Source organism: Acartia tonsa, chromosome 9 (genome assembly GCF_053477335.1).
Source record: "Acartia tonsa isolate MP-2025a chromosome 9, ASM5347733v1, whole genome shotgun sequence".
NCBI classification, from domain to species: domain Eukaryota; kingdom Metazoa; phylum Arthropoda; class Copepoda; order Calanoida; family Acartiidae; genus Acartia; species Acartia tonsa.
Window position 1 is genome coordinate 39,003,970 of NC_137268.1, and position 23,586 is coordinate 39,027,555.

The following is a 23,586-nucleotide window of genomic DNA, read 5'->3' on the forward strand; positions in this document are numbered from 1 at the left end:
ATCGATTCCTAGATTTTTAGGTTTTGCTTTTCTCTATTCCTTTTCAGGATTAACGGCTGAAATTATCAGGGATTGAATTTGCTCATATTCTACATAGTTTTGTCCACCTGTCTGTTATTTGGGGTGCTAGATCGATTCCTAGATTTTTACGTTTTCATGATTTTCTCAACTCCTTTTCAAGATAGAGGGCTCAAATTTTCAGGGATTAATCAATTTTACATTCTACATATTTTCATTAAGTTTCGTTAAGATTTGTCTATTAATTGTGGTGCTAGATCGATTCCTAGATTTCAAAGTTTTAAAGGTTGCGTGATTTTAAAGGTTTCTTGATTTTCCTATTTTATCAAGTTTCATGTTTGTTAAACTAAATCTTTTCCCGATGACCCTTCATCATTTTTAGCTTCGCTACTTATGAATGTTGTTGCTTGTTTATTGCTTATGTTTCCTTTCAAACTTATAACTTCATTTTGATATTAATATTTTATAAGATAGTGATTTTATCAATGTAAAACTCTTATGCATAATTTAACAGCAAATAGTCAATTATTAATTTATGTTAAAATTATTAACAGGCTAAACTTTTGAACTGTCAAATCTAATAGTTTTTAAATGTGCATGTAATGTTTATGTTGATAAAGTCTATTTATAAACACTGAGCACTATTTATAAACGTTTTTGTGCTAAATTTAGTGATTTCATTTAATTAACACGTGGTAAAACGTGAATAAAGCCTAGTAGGGGTAACTTTACCATAGATATTCGGATTGTTAATACAATTGATATAGAATGTACTTAGATAATATGACATGGGAAATTTTCGTCAATTTAGGTTGCTAACATGAACATGTTCATCCAGTAGGAGGGGAGGGAATAGGGTAAAGTTGTCAGATTAGGAAGGGGGGTACCTTTATTTTAGCCAGCTTTTAGTTTTTAGTCAAATAGAATTTCATTTCAAATTTCTATGTTTTTTCTTCAATATTTCTATACTTTTATGTATAGCAATTTGTATGTACGATTTTTTTTTTCTTTTATGGGGAGGGGGGGATTATCCCAAAACCACTACTTTAGGATAAGTCCCCAGGGAACTAGGAGCAAAGCCACTTTTGTTGTAAAAAAAATAGAATGAACTTTTTGATACTTATTGACTACATGGCATACATCTGTCATTTTTTAGGAAAATAAGCACGTTTTTTTTGCTATTCTATGTAGTTTGTGCTTAAATTCACCACAGCCCTGATTTAAAAAATGTCTCTATTCTTTTATTTCTGCTAAGCAACAATGACAATAGCAAAATTGTGAGAATGGTTGTGGGTACAATTTTAATTCATAAATTAACAATGGAGTCAACATTATTAAAACTTGGATTTCCATAAAATATCTATTCTATGAAATCTTATTGAGCCAAAGATCCTTTGTGTTGGTTCGTAGGTACTCAAAACTAAACAAGGATGACAACATCCATAAAAGCGAAGCACTGAAACGGTAGGACAAACGGACATTAACACTTTTATAATGTAAGAACTGAATAATCAGAATAATCAGAAATGTATAAGAGTCAAAGCAAAATTGTAAGTAAATTTGTTGAAAAACTGCTTGATAGAGGATAATGTTTATGGACATACTTACATTTTTAGGACTTGATTATAGAGTTGCTTCGCTTATAACATTATAATTTGTTGTCCTAGGAATGATTAGATCACATAAAAATTTGTTGTTAAAAAAGTAAAAAAATCAACATGTTTAAAATGGACGTACGGAAATTCTGGTAATGCCTATAGAGTTGCTACGCTTTCTAAATCGTACCTAACTACTATAGGAATCACCATGCAAAGTTTGAAATCGATAGGACAATTCTAACATGCCTAAATTAACGAAAAAATCTCTCTGTGACGAACGGACGTACGGACGGACGGACCGACCCTAATTATAGAAAAGCTTCGCTTTAAAAAAGAATCAATAGATAAAAAATTTAATTACATACTTTGGAGAGGAGAGAAAGATTTTTAACCACAACTAACCGCTGCGCCTCTAGCTTACAGAGGCTCTGTATTCCAAGAGACATGGCAGGGCAGAAAAAAGGCCTTAAGCCATACTTATTTATAAAAATGAAAAAAAAACCTAAAACCTTCTTAGGACCTAAAGAAGCTTCCTTGTAAAAAGAACCAATTCGGTTCAGTGGTTAGCGAGATCCTTCGCTACTGAAAAAAAGCTTACTACTTTATATAATAGGATAGCAATCACAGAAGGCTATAAATTATTTCAATAATTAAAAATTAAGCTGTTTATTTTATTAAAAAAGACTTATTCCATGATTTAATATTGCAATGGTGTATAACAACGACGTAATTGAAATATATCATGGGCAAAGTAGAACTTTCATTTTGCATTTTTTAGATAGATCATGATGGTTTGAAAATTAGTAGAAAAGTTTAGGTCATACTTTCATGACTTCACTACTTTTAAAACAACTGAGAACTTAATTTTTTTTGAACAGACTGAATATGCATTTTTTTAACATTGAAAATTTATTTGATTATTTAATTCTATACATGGGGTGTAGAAGGGTGTCAATTTCACCCTTAATAATGAATTTAGTATATTTAACTTCTTCTTTTCTACAATTTCATACACCCAATACAAAAACCCTGTGAACGTTAGAGTATGAAAACTATGGAAAGGTCATCATGTCTGTTTCAGCATATGACCAAAAATCAAGATCTTTCTTTCAGTCTAATCTGTTGACAGATAATCACCCCAATACTACACGGATATATAACACAGGAGTTTACAAATCTTTTATTTGAAGATGAAAACTGTGCATCTAAAAAATATAAAATACATGAAATAAAATAATACATATAAATGCGACAATCAGATCAATTAAGCGTAAAAAAAATCATCGAATTAATCGTTTTAATAGAATACAAAAGATTATTTAAGCGTAATACAACATAATTAACATATTACATAGGTACGATTGGTCTTTTATTAAACAAAACAAAAGAAATAATTTACTTTTCATTTGCTTTCTTTTTAATTTAGCCTTATATTCATCACGCATGTAATAAATTGTTACCTGGTCACATTCCGTGCAAGCAGGACAGTTTTACAGGTGGGTTTTAGCATTCACATACAATTCTTTCAACGACATCAACATTTGTCTCATGCATTCTCTGATCAACAAAGGAAAACGCACACAACGGAGATTCAACGTGCACCACACTAGGAATGCCGCACTTTAGGAGGTCTCTGGGAGTAAGGAAATGTCGTCATCGCTAATTTTGGAGTAAGGATTAATGGGTATGGGATTTTCATAATAGTACACGACACAAAGGACACAAGGAAAGCTTCTTTGCCGATACAATATCTTTTGTGGGGTGGGGAGGGGGTTGATCAATCCCCCATAGAAAACTTTGCGATCACTAAGCTAATTGTACATTAAAGGATATATGCAATCTAACCGTCAACATTACTAGATTGAAAATACCATTAAAATTTTATACAGTAAAATCCTTGACAAATTTTACGCTTTTTCTATTGATCAACGAATTTTAAATTTCGTACCTAGTTTTGCATTTAAATAGTAAAAGCGTTGATATTTTTTTACTTTCCCAATTTATTTTCTTTTTGAATTGCTCCCCCCAAAATGGAGATAAAATAGAGTGTTTTCCCTTGTTTTAATAATTAAAAAATACCGAACTAATTCTGAATAATAATTTTTTTAACTAATATAAATTATAAGTATGTAGTTTCTGTCTGTCTGTTTTTCCTTTAAGATCTCTTAAATGACTGGACCCATTAGTCTACAACTTTCAAGAAAGTTTTTCACATATCCAAAAAAGGTTTTAGGCTATTATTCACATCAAAAAAGAATATTTTAGTTCATTTATCCACTTGTCAAGGTAGCTGGCTAAATCCAGCACTGAGATCTTTGACAACAGTCAAATACATCTACTCCCCATGAGACAAAAAGGCAGATTACGAATACTATAGGTTTATTAGTATGAAATCAGCATGCCTGAAACAAAATATTAAAATTAATACATTTTAATTTTTGTTATGTAAATAAATCATAATAAGAGGTTTTGTTATTTCAATTTGAACAAAGAAAATTTTTTAAAAATAACTATTTTCTTCAATTAAACACATTTAAACAGAATAGAATTAAATGGTTTGTATATCAAAAATCATAAAAACATTATACTAAATTCGTATATAAGTTTTATCAAAAATAATTGGTCTTTCTTTTAAAAATAAGAAAAATAAAAAATACTTCTATTGAATTAATTTAAGCGTCATTTTTGCATTCTCATTCAAAATACGCGCATAAAAATTACCTAGTTTTGCTGCTCATCAAGCAGGGAGATCATAGATGTGAAATTTAAACTACGGTGGGCCATTCTTTCATCAAATAACCATTTTTCATTCTCAATACATCCACACTGAGTAAAGTATAAACAAAATAGAAAGATAACAAGCGCTCTGTTGTTGTCTTAGGGGAATTGCCACGTATGCGCTCAACACAAATGTCGTCTTCAAGGCATTTGGGGTAAGTTTTTTGAGGATTAATACACATTGGACAATTCAAACATACATGGCAATGAACTGCCGCAACACCGCTATTCATCTAAGAAGAAAATAAAGAAAAAAAATTAGGGTTTATAGAAAAAAAATTTAATAGTAAGATAAATAATCACTAAAATGTAATGTATGGGCTGTTATTTTCATTCATCATCTTTTACTATGATTAGGACAAGTCACATATGCATAAGTCTAATAGCGTATTGTAGAATAGTGTTCTAATATGCATTTCATGCATTTCCTGTCAAAGATAAACTGATAGGTAAATAAAGAATTTAAATTACAAAAAAATGACCAATTTCTTCATACCTACAAAATCAGAAAGGAAGCGAACAATTGGCTGTTTATTACAACAGTGTCCAAAATTTTTATTGATCGGCTTAACAACTTTGGGGACTTTTATAGAATTTTGATTGGATGGTTTATTAAATTGAGTGTTCAAAACTTTTTAAACATTAAATTTAATCTAAGGGGTAATTTTGTGAATCATCATTGGGAATACTAAATAGTTAATACTAGCTGAGCACCAAAATTAAGCTTTCCTGAAAATTATTGGTCTTTAGGTTTCTGTGATCTTATTAGTCAAATGGACACACTCAAATCTTGCCTGAAAACAAATACTTTTTTTTCAAAGTAACCATTCTTTTATCTCAAATTTTACACAATTTTCAACTGAAGTAGATAATTTTCAAAATCATTAAGTTTGTAATTCAAGAATGTAACGATTAGAAAAGCAAAAACTATGATTATTTATTATATCTTGGTGTGTTTAATTTTTAAAAACATTTTTAAAGGGTTAGTTGATGTAATACAATTTCCTTATATTAGTTTTAAATTCATTTTTTATAACCATTATTGATTGATATACCATACAACTTTATTTAAAACTTAATATGCACTTGATGAATTTTAAAACTTTGTTATAATTACTTTGAAATAATATTATGCCCATTCTATCCTTGCAACTAATATTGCAATATAAACCTCAGTTAAACTTGAAACTTGAATTAGAAACCTTGATGCACCGCACACACGCCTAGAATAACATACGGTGCTGGATGGTGCATAATAAATACGCCATGGCGAACACTAAAGATATTCTAACTATGTCTAAGAAAGAAAGAATGGAGTTAAATTTGGAATTGGGAAAGGGAGGAGAACTGTTTGATCTTAGAGTTAATCTGTCACAAATTATAGGTAATGTTTTTAATTAACAGCGAACCTTTTCTTGTTTTAGTGTCGGTCCGTATGTTCATTTATAAAACATACCTCTTATCATTAATTAATGTATGTAAGAACTGTCCTATAGATTTCAAATTTGGCATGGTGATTCCTACAACAGTTGGGTACAGTAAGAAAAAAACTCTAACATCATTGCCAGAAAATTCATTTTAAATATAATGATTTTAAATATGATATCCGATTCCCTTCATTATTAAAACTTAATTAATTAGACGATTGGGTACAATATTAATATCAGATTTACAGGGAATTTGCATTTAGAATTTAAAATGAATTTGATTATCAAATGCGTTGTTTTTCTATATTTGTTAATGTTCGTATGTCTGAACGTCTAATTTGATATTTTAAGCTCTTACATAGATGTTTTTAACAGATATCACTAATTGTTTTTTTTTTCCTTTTTTAAAATCATGATAGAATCCAATCTATAATATAATAGATATAGGTTTGTCTGTCCGTCTGTCCTAATGAAACTGTGAGTAAAAAAAGAATTTAATAATATTCGCAATTTAAAAGAAATATTAGAGATTTTTATTAAACATATCTATACTTTATTGATAGATTGTTTTTAATACATCATCAAATCCCCTTTCTTTACAAGAGGTGTATTTTTTATGTTTTATTACTTTATTACCATTACATGATTTTACGTTAGATACACGGAAAGAGACATAGAATATAAAAAAAGACTGTCAATTTAATATCTAATTTTTTCATTCTAACTCTTTAAAGTTGTTTTTATAGATGCTTATCAATAATTATTATTTGGGTAAAACACTAGAAGGGGAAGGGGTTAAATAACGGTATTTTCCTATCCCAATGACCTTGCGCCAACTCTCAATTGGGTCTTCGACAATAAACCAATGGTGTCGAGAACATTAACACAGCCAACTAGCAGAAAACAATTTGCTTCAGGACGAAAAGGGTCTTTGGAAAAGGAGGGGAGTTAGTTATCTGTTTATACATCTATACTATAGATCTGTTTACGGTAGCACAAAGGTTTATTTGAAGATATACAAAAAAAACTATTTGAAAACAAATAAGAAAACTTATCCATGTAAATGTTGGACTACAATTACTATGATATTATAAGAAATAACAAGGTTAAAAAACAATCAAAATACTTTTATTATATTCAAAATATTTTCTTTCAGGGAAAATTGAGAATTTTATTTCAAATTGAGGGGTAACCAAACGCTTTCAGTCTTTTCCACACAATTATCTAAAATCATAAGCCGGTAGGGAAGCACAAAATTTATAAATGTTTTATAATTAATTATGCTCCAGATTAATGGAAATGTTGTCAAGAAGTTTTAGCCGTCTACCTCTTATAGTAGCCGAGAAAATCACGTTTTCCCCAAATCGTTTTAGACGGGCATACGGACATTTTGAAGCAAAATTTCTAAACAATCTCTTTTTAATCAAGTTAACTGAACTAAAATTTTGTTTTAGATCAATTATCAACAGAGGATCAGAAAAAGTTTCTGGAGAAATTCATCAGAGAACTAAATGCATATGTAAAAGGTAATCATAGCAATAAAAATTATCATTTTTATATAATTTAGCATCTTAAACATCCTAACATAAAAAGTAGTAAGGTTTTTCGTTTGTTGGTTATGATTTCAATAACCACTGAACCAATTGAGTTTGTCATAAGTTACTCATAAATTCGTGATGGTTTCCGTATATTTTTAAAATTCTTGGCATGGTTTTAAGCTATTTTTATTGCCCCTCCTTTCCACATAGAATAAATAGATAGCTCTTTGATACTAGTAATTAAGGAAAGGTTGGAAAACGCACATTAAACTAAATGTAGATGGTTCTAAAGAGATGAATTATTAAAAAAGCAGGGGGATAATAAGGTTTTTGAATAACCCCCTAATTTTAGGGGGGGGGGGGTGGTTTAGAGTTGACATCACCTACTAATATTTTACTTGAGTTAAAGGTACACCAAAAGTACGACATTGTATTTGTTTAACTTTTTATTTATTCAATATTTTATCAGACATTCTTGAAAATAAAGTTTCCAGATACTTGTTATCAATATTTTACAAGACCAAAAATATTTATTTATGGCATCGTACTGTAGACAGCTTTCCACGGATATCAAAATGAAACATTTTAAGCCCCAACAATAAGCAGAAGATCCAGGTTCTAATCCAACGGATATTAATCGGTTTCAACGCCATACTGGAAAAACTGTTGCGATGCAAATCTTTACTTTTTAAATGGCGTTCTGTGGTAGTTTTTCATATGTCACCTCTCATAACAACATTTTCAATCCTCATATTGCTTTTTATGCCTTTAGTATTTTTCTCTTTCTCATGATTTTTAGTTCATCGTTCCTTTGTAGTGAATTTAAATTTTCTTATACCTTGTAGATTTTTGCTTTCAAAAACAACAATATTTTAAATAGCACAAAAATTATATATATAATCTAACTTTAATAGCAGTATACTTTATGCTAATATTTTTTTGACTTTTATTTTTTTTTTCATTTGATCTTAAAATAAAAAAAAAATTGCTTATTTAAAGGAACACTCTAGCGTGTTGCATTATTTTTAAAATCAATACTTGACGAAAGGTTGGCTTTAATATTTTGTGGCGTGGTATTATTCCAGCAAAAATGGATTTTATTTCATATTAAATCAACATTTTTGGATGAATCCAAAGATAAAGATTATTTTACATCAACTGAATATTTTTTAGGACAAGCCATTTTCAGCTATTTCTATCATACCAATGAATAGCTATAGACACAATAGTTTTTAGAATGGATATACTATTACTTGGATCTTACACCAGATTATCATGTACTCTAATAAAGTGAAACATATATCTGGCTAAAATAACGATCCCCTCAATCCACCTCTTTTACATCATCACCTCCATTCCTACTGAACTGACCAATATGAGATGTCCATGTTGGCAACCTAAATGAACGACAATTATTCCCCTGTCATAATATCCATTTTCATAATAGATCGGTGTTCTGAATTTTTTTCTTTTGCTATTTTCCTATTGACTTAATATTCCCATACCCTGTTGTCTTGGGCCTCGTCACTCAGTCTAGCTTCTACGTAGAATCATTACGGATGACCTAATGGAAAAACAACAACAAAACTTTTTATATTTTTTGCAAGCAAGTTTTAACTTTTGAAATGCTTTTTAAATCTTGATTTTAACTTAAATGAGAATGTTACAAAGCTTCGGTTACCTGAACCTAAATTCATATTTTTCAGTATGGCTTCGATACAAATTAAAATCCGTTGGATTAGAACCGGTCCTTATCCTTACTGAATTACTATGTAAAGCATCGTGGCTAATAAAACTGGTTTCAGTTTATAATTTTTTATTTTGACATCCGCGGAAAGCTGTCTATAATACGATGCGATAAATAACAGTTACTGTCTTACATTAAAGTTTTTTATAAAAAAAAATAAGAATTTATTTTTATAGCAAAGCTATTCTATAATTCACTTTGATTATTATTCTGACAGTCAGTCAGTCCGTAACGATAATGGAGAAAGACAAAATTGCTTATTCTTGCTTATTTGTTCTTTGATTTTGAATTGATTTTTAAGAAGTTTGTTTTACATAAAAAGTAAAAAAATACCCGCAAATAGACTTACCTTATTATCTGTTTAGGTGTAGCATTCAATGAAAAGAATATCAAGGCTCCCAAAACCCCCACCCCACCCCCAGGAGCTGCAACTACTCCAAAGAAAAAATCAAGCAGAAGTAGAGTTCTGTCTAAGAAACGGGGTAAACGAAAACGGTAAGCTTTAGATAAACAAAGGCAGGGAGAGGACAATAAATTGTAAATGCTATTTCCTCTTGAATTCTTTAAATTTGTTAATTTTCTTGAAAACTTTTTGAGTTAACTCTTAGGATTTAATCATGACCAGATTGTACAAAGATTAACAATTTTTTTCGCTGGTTATTTTAAGGGGTTATTTTGTTTATCATAATTTGAGGGGGGGTGGGACAATTTAGCTATTGTCTATTATTTTATCATCTTAGATTCCTGACTAACCTAATTTTATATGTAGATATATCAAAACATTTTAAGCATAAGGACCAAAGATTTAATGGTTAAATTGCTTAATATCAAAATAAAAAATTGATGTAAAAAATATATAAAAAATGTTAATCAAAATTTATCACCAATAACTAAATTATTAATTTACAGTGAAAAATCTAAGAGAAGAAAAACCAGAGGGGACTCAGGTTTGATTATTAATTCTTATTAATCCTTTCTTTTGTATAAAGTAGTAAGTTTTTTTTATGTCTGTAGATTTCGACAACTACCAAACCGAGGGAGTTCTCCGTTTCAGGAAAGTTTCACATAGGTCCAGGGTTTTAGGCTATTTTTATTTGAATACAGATTCCTTTGATGTTAGGGGCTCCTCCGTTTTAATAATAAATAAAGATTCAATAATTTAACTTGCAGAAGCAGAATAACTTAAAAGACAAATGCTATTCAAAAGTCAAACTGACTTTGGAATTAACAGGTGGATTTTTTATTTCGACTATCGAGTTCACTTGTCTCGTCTAAATCAAGTATCCAAGATATCTAATCATTTAATTTTCCAATATTTTCAGATACCCCATCAAAGCAAGTATCCTTCAAAGACCCCATGGAGGAGGAGGGGGAGGGGGAAGGTGATGAGGAGGGGGAGGATGAAGTAACCATCAGTGTGGAGGGGGAGGGGGAGGATAGCGAGGTAATGGATATCATGTTCCTTGTTTCTCAACTACAACTCTAATAAAGGATATAAAAAACGTGGATATTGTGATAGGGTAATTTTTGTTGCCAATTTAGGTTGCTTATATAGTCCTCAGATATTGGTAAATACTTCCCTCCAAGTCATAATGGAGGAGGGATAGGGGTATATTTATATATAAGAGCCAGATAGGAGAAACATTTTTCCAGGGTACGCGAGAATCTATTACAATATCCAAGTATTCCATATCCAATTTTGTTCCATTCCAATGCTTAAAAGGACAATGTTTTTACAATCAAACAATATATCAAAATTTAATTAGAGCCATTTTAACTATTTTTGAGAGAGATTTAAGTTATTATAAAATCTAATTTGTTTAAAACTAACCTTAGATAATATTTCTTATCCGTTTTTGAAAATATTGTGTTAATGAACTATAATAAATCCTTTGAAATAAAGATAGCTTTATAAATCTATCATTATTGTTAGTTAAAATAGTTTACCTCAGTTTTCAAAATTCTATCCCTATCCAGGGGGCTACAGAAAATCTTTTTTTTGTGGAATTAATCAATATTCTTTAAGCCTACCTATCCCACCCTTAATAGCTTTAATTTTTCATCAATTTTAAAGCTTTCACCGTTATTTATTATTTAAATATCGAAAATGGCAGAACTGGCCACTTAAAGAAAAAATGTTTACAAAATTATATAAAGCTTACTTATTTTTTTCAATAAAACAGCATAAAATTTTGTATGTATAAACCTTCAGGGAGACAGAGGATGTTGGGCTGTTTATTACACTAGTCTCAAAGTTTTATAATAACGTTTCTTATTCGTTAGCTTAACAACTTTGGTAACTTTTATTAAACTGAGTATCCAAACGTTTCAACCACTAATTGTAATCTACAGGACGGGTAATTTGGTGAATCATCATTATGGATGTACATCAAATTATCCACTATTATCATATCTCTTTAGATCCGTGACAAATCTTAGAATAAAAATCGGCCAGAAACCGCCGCCGTTTTTAAATGGTGTTAAAGTAACAGGGTTTCGATTATTAGATGGGTCACTTAAAGTTTTAGAATAGTTTTGATTTTTAAAAAATCCATTAAAAATTTTAATTTTTCTCTATGTTAATTGTCAATTTGGTTTAGTGGACCTGTGGAGGGGAGGGAGAGGAAACAGAGGATGAAACTGATCAGTTTGAGGACAGGAAAGCTGAGGATAGGCCCAAACTTAAATTATTAAAGGTACAGTATGTATTTTCACTTATTTTGAATTAAAAACTTGAAAACTCAAAACAGCAAAAAGTATCTGATATCCTAAGTAACTGCTTTGACTTTGAATATTTATATTCCATAAAACTTCAAAAAAGTTTAGAATACCAAAATTTACAACACATTATATATGAATGGATATATCATTTCTTGGCCAGTTCTTTTATCCAGTAGGAGGGAAGGGGATGTGGTAAAGTTTGTTGATGGGGGTATTGTTATTTTAGCCAGCTGCGGCTATCACTATATTAGAGTACTTAAAAATCTTGTGCAACAACCAAGTAATAAATTATCGATTTATATGTTTTCAGGCTGTTTTTGGAGAGACAAGTACTGACAAAGAGGATGAGGGAGAAGGTGAGGAGGAGGGAGAGGGAAGTTGTATGGATGAGGGAGGTAACACAGAGGAAGAAAATGATAGCAATAAGGAAAATTGTGAAGAGGAGAAGAAGGAACCTAAAAAGAAAAGTAAGATTTTTGAAAACTTTAAAGTATGAATATTTTTTAAAACTTCTATTTATATGAAATTAATTTTAAGACACACTTTTGTTAGACTTCACAGTCACATGCAGTATACCTATAATTAAAATCTTGGTTTTGAATTGTTTAGAATATTACATGACATCACCAGACTTCTTAATTATATCTTTTAAATTAAACAAACAAAAAACTGCAATTGTAAATTGAATGAAACTGCAACTTTAGAGCTTCTAAAAATTGATATTCTCAATTTACTTTGTCCAGTACTTTTCCATTCCTCTGGATACAATAATACTTTCTACAACTCATGCCCAAACTTTCCATTAAGTATTTTCTTTCACTATAAATAAATGTATTTTTTGCAACATTTAAGTTTATTTTGTTGTTGTTTATGTTATGCAAGGTTCTGAAATGCTCATTTGTCTACCAAATTATAATCAAAACCACCTTAAATACATGCAAATTTTTATTATAGATAAGTCATAATTCACGATATTGAAGAAAAATGTATTTGTTGTAACTTTTAAATTTATTTTGATTTTTCTTATGTTATGTAAGTTCTGAATTACTTATTAGTCTACCAAATCATAACTAAAACAACTTTAAAAACATGCAAAAGTTTATAATATTTAATTCATAATTCATGATATTGAATTGATTTTATTTTTTGTTGAGATTGAAGATAAATATGTTTACAATACTTGAGAATATTTATTGGTTTTATGTCAATTGGAAATCCTTGCCTTATTGTCTCATTTTCTTAAAATAAAAATGATCATTCTAGCTTAGAAGTTCTTTTTTGTCTCATTTAGTTTATTTTTTCTTCATTTTTCTAGGTACCCTTAAAGTGCCAAAGAAAAGAAACCTGAACCCCACCAAGAGTTTTCTATCATCTCCATTTAAAACTGGAGCCAGCTTCCTCAGACCTAAGTCTGCACCTTCTGATGCCACAGTATCTTCTACCTCAAATGAACCTAAGAGCCCAGGTAGGAGATAGAAATAGTCAAAATAGAACATGTTTAGATATTATCTAATTTTAGATTTTTTTGTTAATTATTAGCTTTACAATATCATCAAAAGTTTTATGATCAACTATCTTATTTTTGTGATTTTATCATAAATTAAGCATAATCCATGAATTTTGACTTTTTGTATGAAAGTTCTTTTTCAGTAACAACTTTTATTACTATCTATTATATTATTAGAAAGTAGCTTTGTTAAATTTTAAAAATAATATTTTTGAATAAATGCATTAAAGTGTATTTGTTGTGCATATATTAAAGATTATATAAATTTTATTTTTACTTTTGCTTTACCAAAATTGATCACAATCATCCTTGTAAATACATAATTAAGTAGTAATTATCCATTCATTTTAAAAGTTTAAATGTTTTCATACCCTCAAATACAAAGCAGGAAGTTAAAATTTGCAATTTTATACTTTGCATGGTATTGCTCAGTGGAAATGTATTTTAAGTGTTTTTCAGTACAACTCTTGTAATATTAATTTTTTTTTAATTTAGAAAAACGACCAAAGTCTGCAAATCCTGATGCAGCTAGTAAAGTAAGATTTAGACATAGATTTAGCGTTTATTTTCTAACAAAATGAAAATAAAACTTTAGGTCAAAATTTTAAAATATTTTTAAATTTAATTAAAATTCAAAATGTTAAAAATTTAGCAACATTTTTTCAATTTTAGTTCCTTGGTCCAATGGTATCACTTATGCAAGGAAAATCACCAAGCAAAGGAAAGTCAATACATGATTAGATCAATGTTAATAAAAATTTTCAACAATGCATTTTATTTGTTTCTATATTGATTTCTTTTTTATTTGTTACCAATTTCAATTATTGGATGATTTCAAGTATAGCATGTAAAAAAGTAATAAGCTTTGCAGAAATTAATTGAAAGAAAGCAAAGTTAAAGAAGATAGTTTCATAAACCATTCTTTCATGATTTCCAAGAAAAAAACTACAAAATTGATGTTTATTTGTAAAAATTTGGCATATACTGTTAGACTTAGAATAACAAGAAAATTTACTAAAAAAATACAAAATATTATACAATGAAAAATGTACACCTACAACTTTTTAAATTTCAGTTCTAATCCTTAATTTCACAGTACATCAAATATAGATATTTCAGACTTAGAGAATTTATAAAGTATTATAAATCACATGATAAAAACTAAAGATAGTAAATTTTGACATGTCTGAAAGTAATTTGAACCCTCTCTGAATACTCCAGAAAAATGTGCATCAATATTGATTCTAACTCTAAGTAGGGTCTGGCCATACTTTTTGGTGGAGTAAGAAATTGCAAGGCAAATTTCAACCTAAAGTGAAAACCTGCTTTTCTTTAAAAATAGTCTTTCTTCTAAATTTAAACAATAGGAGTTAATTTAGATCATTAATTCAATTAAAAATCTAAATATTTCATATGTATCTTCATATTTTTTAAGACACATGCTTTTTTCTGAATTGAACTCTGAGCACAATTAACATTAATACAATGAAATATTTCATTAATAATACAAATAAATAAACAATTGCATGTACATTAAATTGTAATTAGGAAAAATGTGTACACTGAAAGAACTTGATTCCAATTGAAACCATTTCTGATCAAGGCTAAATTCTTAAATGGAATTTCCAATTATTCATTATTTTTGTTGTGACCTTCTTTATCCCCAGTCATTGTTGGCAAAATATATTATTTTCCAATGATGTGGTGACGTACAAATTTGTCTGATACATGCTGTATTTTTCTAATGTCAATCAATGCAAACAATATTAAGTTTTTTCCTTAAGTCCAGTTAAAAGAAACCATTTACATAATCTCTTTATAATGAAGTCACCTAATTTAAATATATAAAGTTAGTTTAATCTAAACTAAAATTAACCTTAGTTATAAATATCACTTAAGTTTTATGTTCATATTTCCCTCCCTCTTTCATTATTCAATATTTTTTTTTACCTTGTTTATCATTTTGATACTTTTTTTTTATCTCTGCTATAGATTTTAAACTTCCCTGTTTAAAGTGTTTAATAATGCTGTTAGAAGAACAGTTATTTGCACTCTTAATCAAAACTGGTTAATTATAATTATAGTAGAAACTTTTAAAAATCCCTAAACCAAGTAAATTTGTTTAAAATTTCAACTTGTAAAAAAATTGATTGTTTACAGATACAAAGAGAAGTTCAATTCAATCTAGTTCAAATACATCTCATAAACAACTCAAAAGAGGTAATCAAAATTTGCTAAGAAATTAAAGTTTTTCCAGTAATACTTTTTTAAGGCATGTAAACAATTAAATGATATAGATTGAAAACAGCTATTGAGCCTAAATTCTCTTTGTAGAGCCCCGTGCCAAGAAACCTACCCATTTTTGGGACCATGTCCAAGATGGAAGTACAGCAACAACTGCAAAAGCCAACTCTAAAATTTCAATGACTGGTTTGACGTAAGTATTTGAACTATATAGTTTAATTTGGGACATCCGTTGAAGGAATAAACTATCCTGTAGTAAACTGTATAAAATTTGTGCTTTTTTTCCAATTACTTATCTATTGAATATGAAAAGAAGGATCAAAAATGTAATTAAACTATTTTATGCATTCAAATTGAAGGAAAGTTACACAACACCAAGGTTAAGTTACTATAATTTAATTGTGAGAGCTGGTGTGATGAGTGTGAAACTAATCGAAAGTACAAAATAAGTACTTTTATCAAAAATAAAGTTTGTAGCCTAAAAAAAAGAAAAAAAGATTATACAACAAGATAATGTTTTAATGATCCTAAAGTCCTTGATTAGAACAAACTAGTAGAAATGTTGATTGAAAAAGTATAAAACTATAAATCAAAATTCAAAATAAAAGCAAGTAAATATGTATTTAAGTAGTGTACCTTCAACAATGAATAAAACAAAACAAAACTGCAAAAGACACTTTTTGAATACTTTACAGTTTAGAATTGCAAACCATTAATTGCAAGACCTGATAAAAAATATATGCACAAATCTGAGAAGAAATTTTAGACAAAACAGGTTATTAATAGATCAAGGACTTGTCAAATCTTAAATTTTGATTTTAAAACAAAATTTAAAGTCATCATTGCAATTTAAATAAATACTTTACATTAACAAGCTAAAAGATTGGATTAAAAAAAGTTAATAAAATTTTCTTTTAATTGTTCAGGGTAGAGAGTGATAAAGCTGTTGACCAAGGCCCAACTGTCAGAGATCAAAATGTTGCAATGCAAATGTTAGGGATAGGTAACAATAACTGTATTTTTACATATTTCATCTTTTTCTAAAATATCATTATGAAATTTAATATTTTATTGTTCCAGGTCAAAAATGGGTTGAAGTAAAAGAAGGTAGAACTACAGTATCGATGTTAGTTAAGGTAGGTGTTATTTGTTTATTTCCTAACATTAATTTTCTAAATAGAATATTTTTGTATATATCTTTATATGCAGGTTCCTTTACATGAATATACAGAAGATGATATATTGGAAGCATTTAGAAAGAAATTAGATAAAGCAGGTAACATAGCATTCCTAAATATTTGAATAATTTATGAATATGACTTTAAGTTAAATTTGTTTAGAAAAAGAGAAGATTCCTCTGACTGACATCCATGAATCATATCAAGTAAGAATAATTTGTTAATATTAGAACATTTTTTATATATGATTCCAATTAAATAAATCTTATTTTGAAAGTTATTCACGATTTTGATATTCTAGGTTGTTAGAAAAATGATGAAAATGAAGTCCACCAGAAGAGGATTTGGTTCTAAACTGAATAATCCTGAAATTCAGGTTTCATAATACTTTCAAATATTAAAATAAAAGATTTTCCAGTATGGCTTGGTAACCGACTAATATCTTGTTGATAAGAACTGGTTCAAAGCCACACTGAAAGATCATGTATCGTATCATAACATATCCAGATTTTTATTAATATAAAAATATGCATAATAAGTAAAAAACAATTTTTTTCATCTCATGACTTAGTCATCTCAGGGCTAAAAAAATTGTTTTTAATCTTTTATTTTTTATTTAAATATCTATGAAAAGCTGGCTATAATACCATGTGATAAATAACTATTTTATTTTAAGGTTGGCAATGATGGAAAAAAGCAAAAGAAATCCCTGACATCACCTATCCTTGGAAAAAGAACTAAGAAAACTAAGAAGAAGAAAGATGAAATTATCATGGTAAGTTAGTTTTTGCTGTGTGTAAAATTGTCAATTGTATTACACAATTTTAAAAATACCTTAAATCAATATATTATTTATTTTTATGATTTAATCTTTTCAAAATAACATTTTTTTATTTTCTCAATATTCTGTTTATACAAGTTTGTGCCATTCTAATAAAATTTTTTGGAGGGAAAAGTATTGCTTCTGAACATTGTTTACAAAAGAAATTTTTTATTGAAGATATTGGGTATTTTCCATCACTTGTATTTTGACATTTGATTATTTTATATAAAATTGAAATGGGAAGCATTATGATTGTTTAAACTTATAGATATTGTTGCCTTTTATGATTTGAAATAAATATTTACAATTGGAAAAAACAGTTAATTCCCATGAGAATAATAAAGTTTTTATTATTGTGCTTCTGTAGATTATAAGAAAAAAGGTCAGAAATATTTTTTTCTTTCAATGATGTCATTCTTAGATATTGATTACTTTACTTCTAGAAATAGTGTGCTAGTTAAGACAGAGCATTCATATTTTTATTTATTCAAACTTGTCCCTTACCATCATAGAGATAAGACAAACTTTATTTTATTCAACAGAGTTGATACTTGTTTTACTTTAGATTACTCACATATGAAGTGACCTTATTAAACTTACCATAGATTTAGTGCCCATGTTATGTGTACATATTCAACTGATTAGTGGTGCACTAAGAATGTGCTATTGTTTGGACAAGCCTAGGAAAAATCACCTTCAAATGAAAAGACAGTGTTAGCTAATTTGCTAACATAGAATAGATTTTCATTTACAACTTACACTTCAATTGTTTAAATGATGTGAATAAAATTTACAAAAATTGTTTATGTTCTTTAATTTAATTTTTAACAAAAATTTTCTTTTTATTTCAGTTAGATGTGCCTCCAGCTTCACCTGGTTCTGTTTTGAAAAGTCCATCCAAGAAAGGTTTTGTTGTAAAAAATTCGCCAAAGTCTGAGGCCTCCATAGCCGATTTTAGGTAAATTAGATTTTTAACATTACAATTAAGGAGTTGGAACTTCCAATGATAAAATCTTACCAATAAAATATTAAACTCATATTCTTAATTAAAAGATTCATAGATTTTTATCAATATCAAAAAGTGTTTTTTTTAAATAAATTTCTATATCCAAATATTAATATATATTTTTGTTTGCAGGAAAAAGCCTGAGATATTAAGTATCACTAATATTGAAGTGACCTTTACTAAAACTAAGGACCTGACATCCCTAACAAAATATTTTAAAGTTGACTTGAAGTTGTTTTCTTAAATATTCAACTAAATCATCAATTTTAACAACTTCTAGTGACCTTTTTATCTAAAAAGGCAAAATGCAATTTTATAAAATGAAATAAAGGAATTTTATTTATTTTTCAAAACTTTCTAAACTTTTATTTTTAATAAAAAATTGCTTTTTGTATTTTTAGAACTCCAAGAACAGTTTAATATTATGACATATTATTAAACTGTTTGTAATGCTGAAAAAATAACCTATGGTGTACCTTGTAATGGTACTTTCTCTAAATAAAGTAACTGATAGACCCATTTGTACAGAGAAAAAAATGTAATGTGCATTTCATTATTACCAAGAATGACATCCATTATTTCATTATCACTTTATTTTTATTGCAACTATTTGATACAATCAAATAGAAAGTCCTAATCTTCACCAAAAAATATTCTAATCACCAAATACTTTTAATACACATACACACACATAAAACATTATAAATTGTATTTATGTGTAATACACATATTGGTTTGATATGAAATACCAATTAGTTATCTTTGATTAGATGAGAAAGGTTTATCAAAGATTATCTAAAAATCTTGGTTTTGACAAAACCTTGAAATGTTTGCACTAGATCATTTCAGTTATAAGGCTACACCCTATAAATACTATTTTTCTTATAAAAAAAATAGTTCAAGTGACCTTGACATTAAAATTGAAAAATTAAAAAAAAAGAATCTTTGAATTATAATATATCAATTTACCTATATTGCACATAGAAGTGACTCTTTGTACAATAAAAAAAAATTATAAAATGAGGTGACCCTATATGCACTATGTACAGAAAATATCTCAGGCTTTAAAATTTAGGTAAAGATTTGGTAAACAGGTTTATCAAATCTATGGCTACCTTATTTTTTATGGTGATTTCATATTGAATTTATAATTTTATTATAAGAGGGTCATTTTTTGCGTAATTCCGTAACTTTGGGTGTAAGCTTCCAGTTAAATGCGCTTATTAGGTCGAATTGTTCTTAATTTTGACCAAGCATATAGTATATTTAAAAGCATAATTAAGAACAGTTTGACATAATAAGCGCATTTAACTTGAATATTGAACCTAGCCTCCCACGGAATTACGCGAAAAAAATGATACTCTTGGTAGGATAATCTAGATTTTTAATGACAAAACAATTTCCCATCACATCCCAAATTAGGGGTGATGAGCCCATTTCAAGTTAAATCAAAAATATTTTAATTGATATAGATGGAGTGTATGGTTTATTTTGTCATTCCAGATTCTTGATAAAGGGTTAGGTCATGGGTGGTTCTCAAGATGAAAGTACTATCTGATTCTGTGGGAAGTAAGGCACAATGTTGAAAATATGGAGGGGGGGGGGGGGTACAAGAGTTTCACTTTTAGGATGAATATTTTACCACAAAATGTAAAGACTTTAATATTCTAAAAATGCGTTGAAGCCAAAATTTCATATAAGATTTTCAATAACTTTAGGTTTGAGAGGACCGGGTTTTACTCCCCCAAAGGAAAAAGAAAGCCCCTCCCGCCAGAGCAAAGCAGCAGCCAGCTCCCCCTCTGGTGGGACTCAGATGAAGAAGCGGAAGACGACTTTGTGTGATGAGAAAGAGGTACTTTAAATAATAAATGTACCAGCATAGATATTTAACCTTGACAACTATCTTTTTTGTCTGCTAGCATGTTGCATTCTGCTCTTTTGTAGAAACTTGGTTGTATTAATTTTTCCGACGCTCTTGGCTGATATCTAAGATATTTTAACCTTAGGTTGCTTTTTAAGGAAAGCTTTAAATTTCCATTAAAAAGCAAAACTTTGCTAATAGATAATCTTAAAATGCACCATGATTGGATTTCAAAACTTAACCACAAGAAAAATATTATAATTAAAGCTCATAAATATCTTTTAAATCTATATTGTTATTGTTGAAAAACTATGAGGGATTTTTAATTATCATAATCTTTTTAATCTCATCCAATGTAAGAATAAATGTAATAAGTATAGATGTATAACCCAGACAACTTTCTTGGGGACCTTTTCCATCTGCTAGCAAAATGCTTTGCTCTTTTTTAGCGGCTTGTCTGTGTTAATATTTACGTCGTTATAGGATGATATTCAAAGAACCTATTGAAATTCGACACAGGGTCCATGGTGTGGGGACATACAGTTATTTAATCCCTTCCCACTGTATTGTTTTTCTCTAATAGTAATAACATAAGCTGCTTAATGTTTAGGAGGTTTCCAATGGAAAAAAGAAAGATAAAAAGAAAAAGAAGATGAGTTGGGAGGAGAGACATGAGAATTGTTTTCCAGATGATAGATATTATTACTTTGATGAATAGCTAGTTTTTATTCATAAATTTTCAACAATTTTTCTTTATTGTGTAAAGTATAAAATTCATTACTTTTTAAAAATTATGATCTAATAATTTTGTATCTACTGCGGTTAACGGTAAAATATTGCTGGTAACGAATATTGCCAAAAATCTATGAATTTTAAAGGCTACTAGCTGCCAAACGGCTGAACGTACAGACCATACCCGCACACAATTTTAAGCGGTGTAAGAAGGCCTACAAATAATCTGGAATAGCCAAGATCCAATGATGCACAGGGAAAGCTTCACTGAAGAAAAAAACGCGTAAAGTAGGCCTTTTTCGCGCATTTCTCTGCACTGCAAGATAATTATGCATTATTGATTCATGGCTATTCCAAATTATTTGTAGGCCTTCTTATGCCGCTTAAAACAGTGTGCGTGCATGATTTGGACGTTTTGCCGTTTTGCAGCTAGCAGCCTTTAAAATTCATAGATTTTTGGCAATATTCGTTACCAGCAATATTTTACCGTGAACTGCAGTAGATCCATAATTTTAAACTATGGATATGATAAACATGTTTGCAAATTCAGTTAAAATAGATAAAATTAAATCAAAAATGACCTGAAACAATTCTTCAAAGTTCTCTATATTCTAATGTAAAGTAAAAAAAAATTGAAATGATAAAAATATTCTTCTTCACAAATAGTAATTATATTTGATCTTCAAATTAAATAGTTAATTAATATCTTTTTCATTGTATCAATGTTAAAAATAGCAATTTAAAAATTTAGAAAGAAAATTCTAATAATAAAGTAAAAGAAGTTCTGTCTATCGGTGATCTGTTTGTAATGAGGGATCTCTCTAACTGCTGAGCTGATATGTTTCTTCTTTACAGTTTAGCTTCTACTAGTTACTAGGAATTTTGATAACTCTTTTGGAGGAGGGTACCTTCACCCTCATAAGAAAACTCGCCCATAGAAAAAATCTCCACCTAAAAAAAATATTTATTTTAACTTTTTATTTTTGGAACTAAAATCGAAAGAGGAGGTGGGGGGGGGGGCGACTTACCCTCCCCACCCTCAAGGGGAAATCGTTAGTAACTAAAATAGAAACAAAACCATTTATTTGAAATTTTTAAAATCTGACAAATACCTGCCAGGTAGTTCTCTAATTCAAATGCTAAAATATAAAAATGGTGAAAATGTTTTAATTAATGCTAAATGCATAGTTTGTATATATTTACATTAATTGTAATTGTAAATAGAAATAATAGATAAATAAATTTTAATATTCTGCATTAATTGTTCAATAACATCAGTATTTTTTTATTTAAAGGGATTCAAGATGAAGATATTTGTCACCATGCATTGCTAACTTATCACAAATTAAATTAAGATTTTTAACATATCCCAAAAAAGAATTATTTTCTAAAAAAAAAGTCAAATTCAAAACAAAATATTGGATTCTTTCTCTCAAAGTGCCTGTCGGGCACTGAACCTCCAAACCCTCTTTTAAGACCTTATACTTTGTCTTTTTTGGTGTAATATCAAAACGCCTTGATTATATTAGGGAGTTAACAATCTTAAATACCAAAATAGGTCTTTCAAGAAAAACTCAATAAAGAGTGATACACAATAAGACGACATTTGCAATAGCTCTCAATTAGTTTTGGCTCATTTCTTAGCCAAAAATAAACTTTTTTTATAGGCATCTTAGGAAAATATTCTACTGCACAATAAAATAAAGGTATAAATAAAAATATAAATTTTTTAGTTTTCAAGCTCTAATAAATATTGCCTTTCCTTTGATTGCCCACAATTCGTATCAAATCCGCACCTTGTCAAGAAGGTGATATTTTCGAATCTAGACCCAGTACCTTGTTCTTACTAAAGACGTTAAAAATGGTTTCTACTGCTGCTATGTCAGGTGCACGACATGATAGTTTGGACTTCCAGACTATGGTTGTGTTATCAATGGGTTGTTTTCTGTTGGGTTACCCAATACTCATTGAAGAGTTACCTCGCCCCCCGAGAGGTAATAGTATTGCCATTCTTGTTGATATTTACAATAATGACCTGTATCTACATATATGTATCCTAAATATTCATATGACGAAAATAATCGTACTTTTTTCCTTCTCATGTAGTAACTTCTTTTATATCTAATAAAATATTCATGATACTTTGACCATTATTTATTATATAAAGAAAATCCTTTTTTCCGAACAACTTTGTAGAAAACGAAATGTTACAAATTTGTATTGTTGAAAAGAAAAATCATATTTAATTTGTTTCAAAGAAAAATAAGTACTATGCCGTTCGAAGCCTTCTTCAAAAAAGTTGAAAATGTTAAGTTCCTTAATCTAAATAAAATTCATTATAACCCATAAATTTTAATGTTTTTTAGGGATTTGATAAAAAAAAATTTAAATGTATAAGGGTGTATAGT

The 23,586-nt window shown here is 28.8% G+C and overlaps 2 protein-coding genes across 2 annotated transcripts; both read left to right on the top strand.

Moving 5' to 3' along the window:
• The first annotated feature begins 5,563 nt into the window (after positions 1–5,563).
• LOC145327532 (uncharacterized) lies at positions 5,564–14,916 on the top strand. Its single transcript, XM_080171077.1, has 10 exons — positions 5,564–5,778; positions 7,276–7,347; positions 9,472–9,601; positions 10,016–10,053; positions 10,429–10,550; positions 11,707–11,802; positions 12,138–12,294; positions 13,143–13,292; positions 13,830–13,870; positions 14,007–14,916. The coding sequence occupies exons 1-10, from the start codon at positions 5,640–5,642 to the stop codon at positions 14,073–14,075; spliced, it is 1,014 nt and encodes a 337-aa protein (XP_080027203.1). The 5' UTR covers positions 5,564–5,639; the 3' UTR covers positions 14,076–14,916.
• Positions 14,847–21,211, top strand: LOC145328893 (uncharacterized). The gene is made up of 11 exons (XM_080172830.1): positions 14,847–15,554; positions 15,669–15,771; positions 16,505–16,581; positions 16,659–16,714; positions 16,788–16,854; positions 16,919–16,962; positions 17,058–17,132; positions 17,433–17,531; positions 18,431–18,537; positions 20,304–20,437; positions 21,057–21,211. The coding sequence occupies exons 2-10, from the start codon at positions 15,758–15,760 to the stop codon at positions 20,425–20,427; spliced, it is 663 nt and encodes a 220-aa protein (XP_080028956.1). The 5' UTR covers positions 14,847–15,554; positions 15,669–15,757; the 3' UTR covers positions 20,428–20,437; positions 21,057–21,211.
• Positions 21,212–23,586: the final 2,375 nt, after the last annotated feature.

Coding starts and splice junctions, on each gene's coding strand:
- LOC145327532 (XM_080171077.1), top strand. CDS start 5,640: ATGGTGCATAATAAATACGCCATGGCGAACACTAAAGATATTCTAACT. Junction 13,293..13,829: donor AAATGAACCTAAGAGCCCAG/GTAGGAGATAGA, acceptor TTTTTAATTTAG/AAAAACGACCAAAGTCTGCA. Junction 13,871..14,006: donor ATCCTGATGCAGCTAGTAAA/GTAAGATTTAGA, acceptor TTTCAATTTTAG/TTCCTTGGTCCAATGGTATC.
- LOC145328893 (XM_080172830.1), top strand. Junction 16,715..16,787: donor CAGTATCGATGTTAGTTAAG/GTAGGTGTTATT, acceptor CTTTATATGCAG/GTTCCTTTACATGAATATAC. Junction 18,538..20,303: donor GCCTCCATAGCCGATTTTAG/GTAAATTAGATT, acceptor CAATAACTTTAG/GTTTGAGAGGACCGGGTTTT.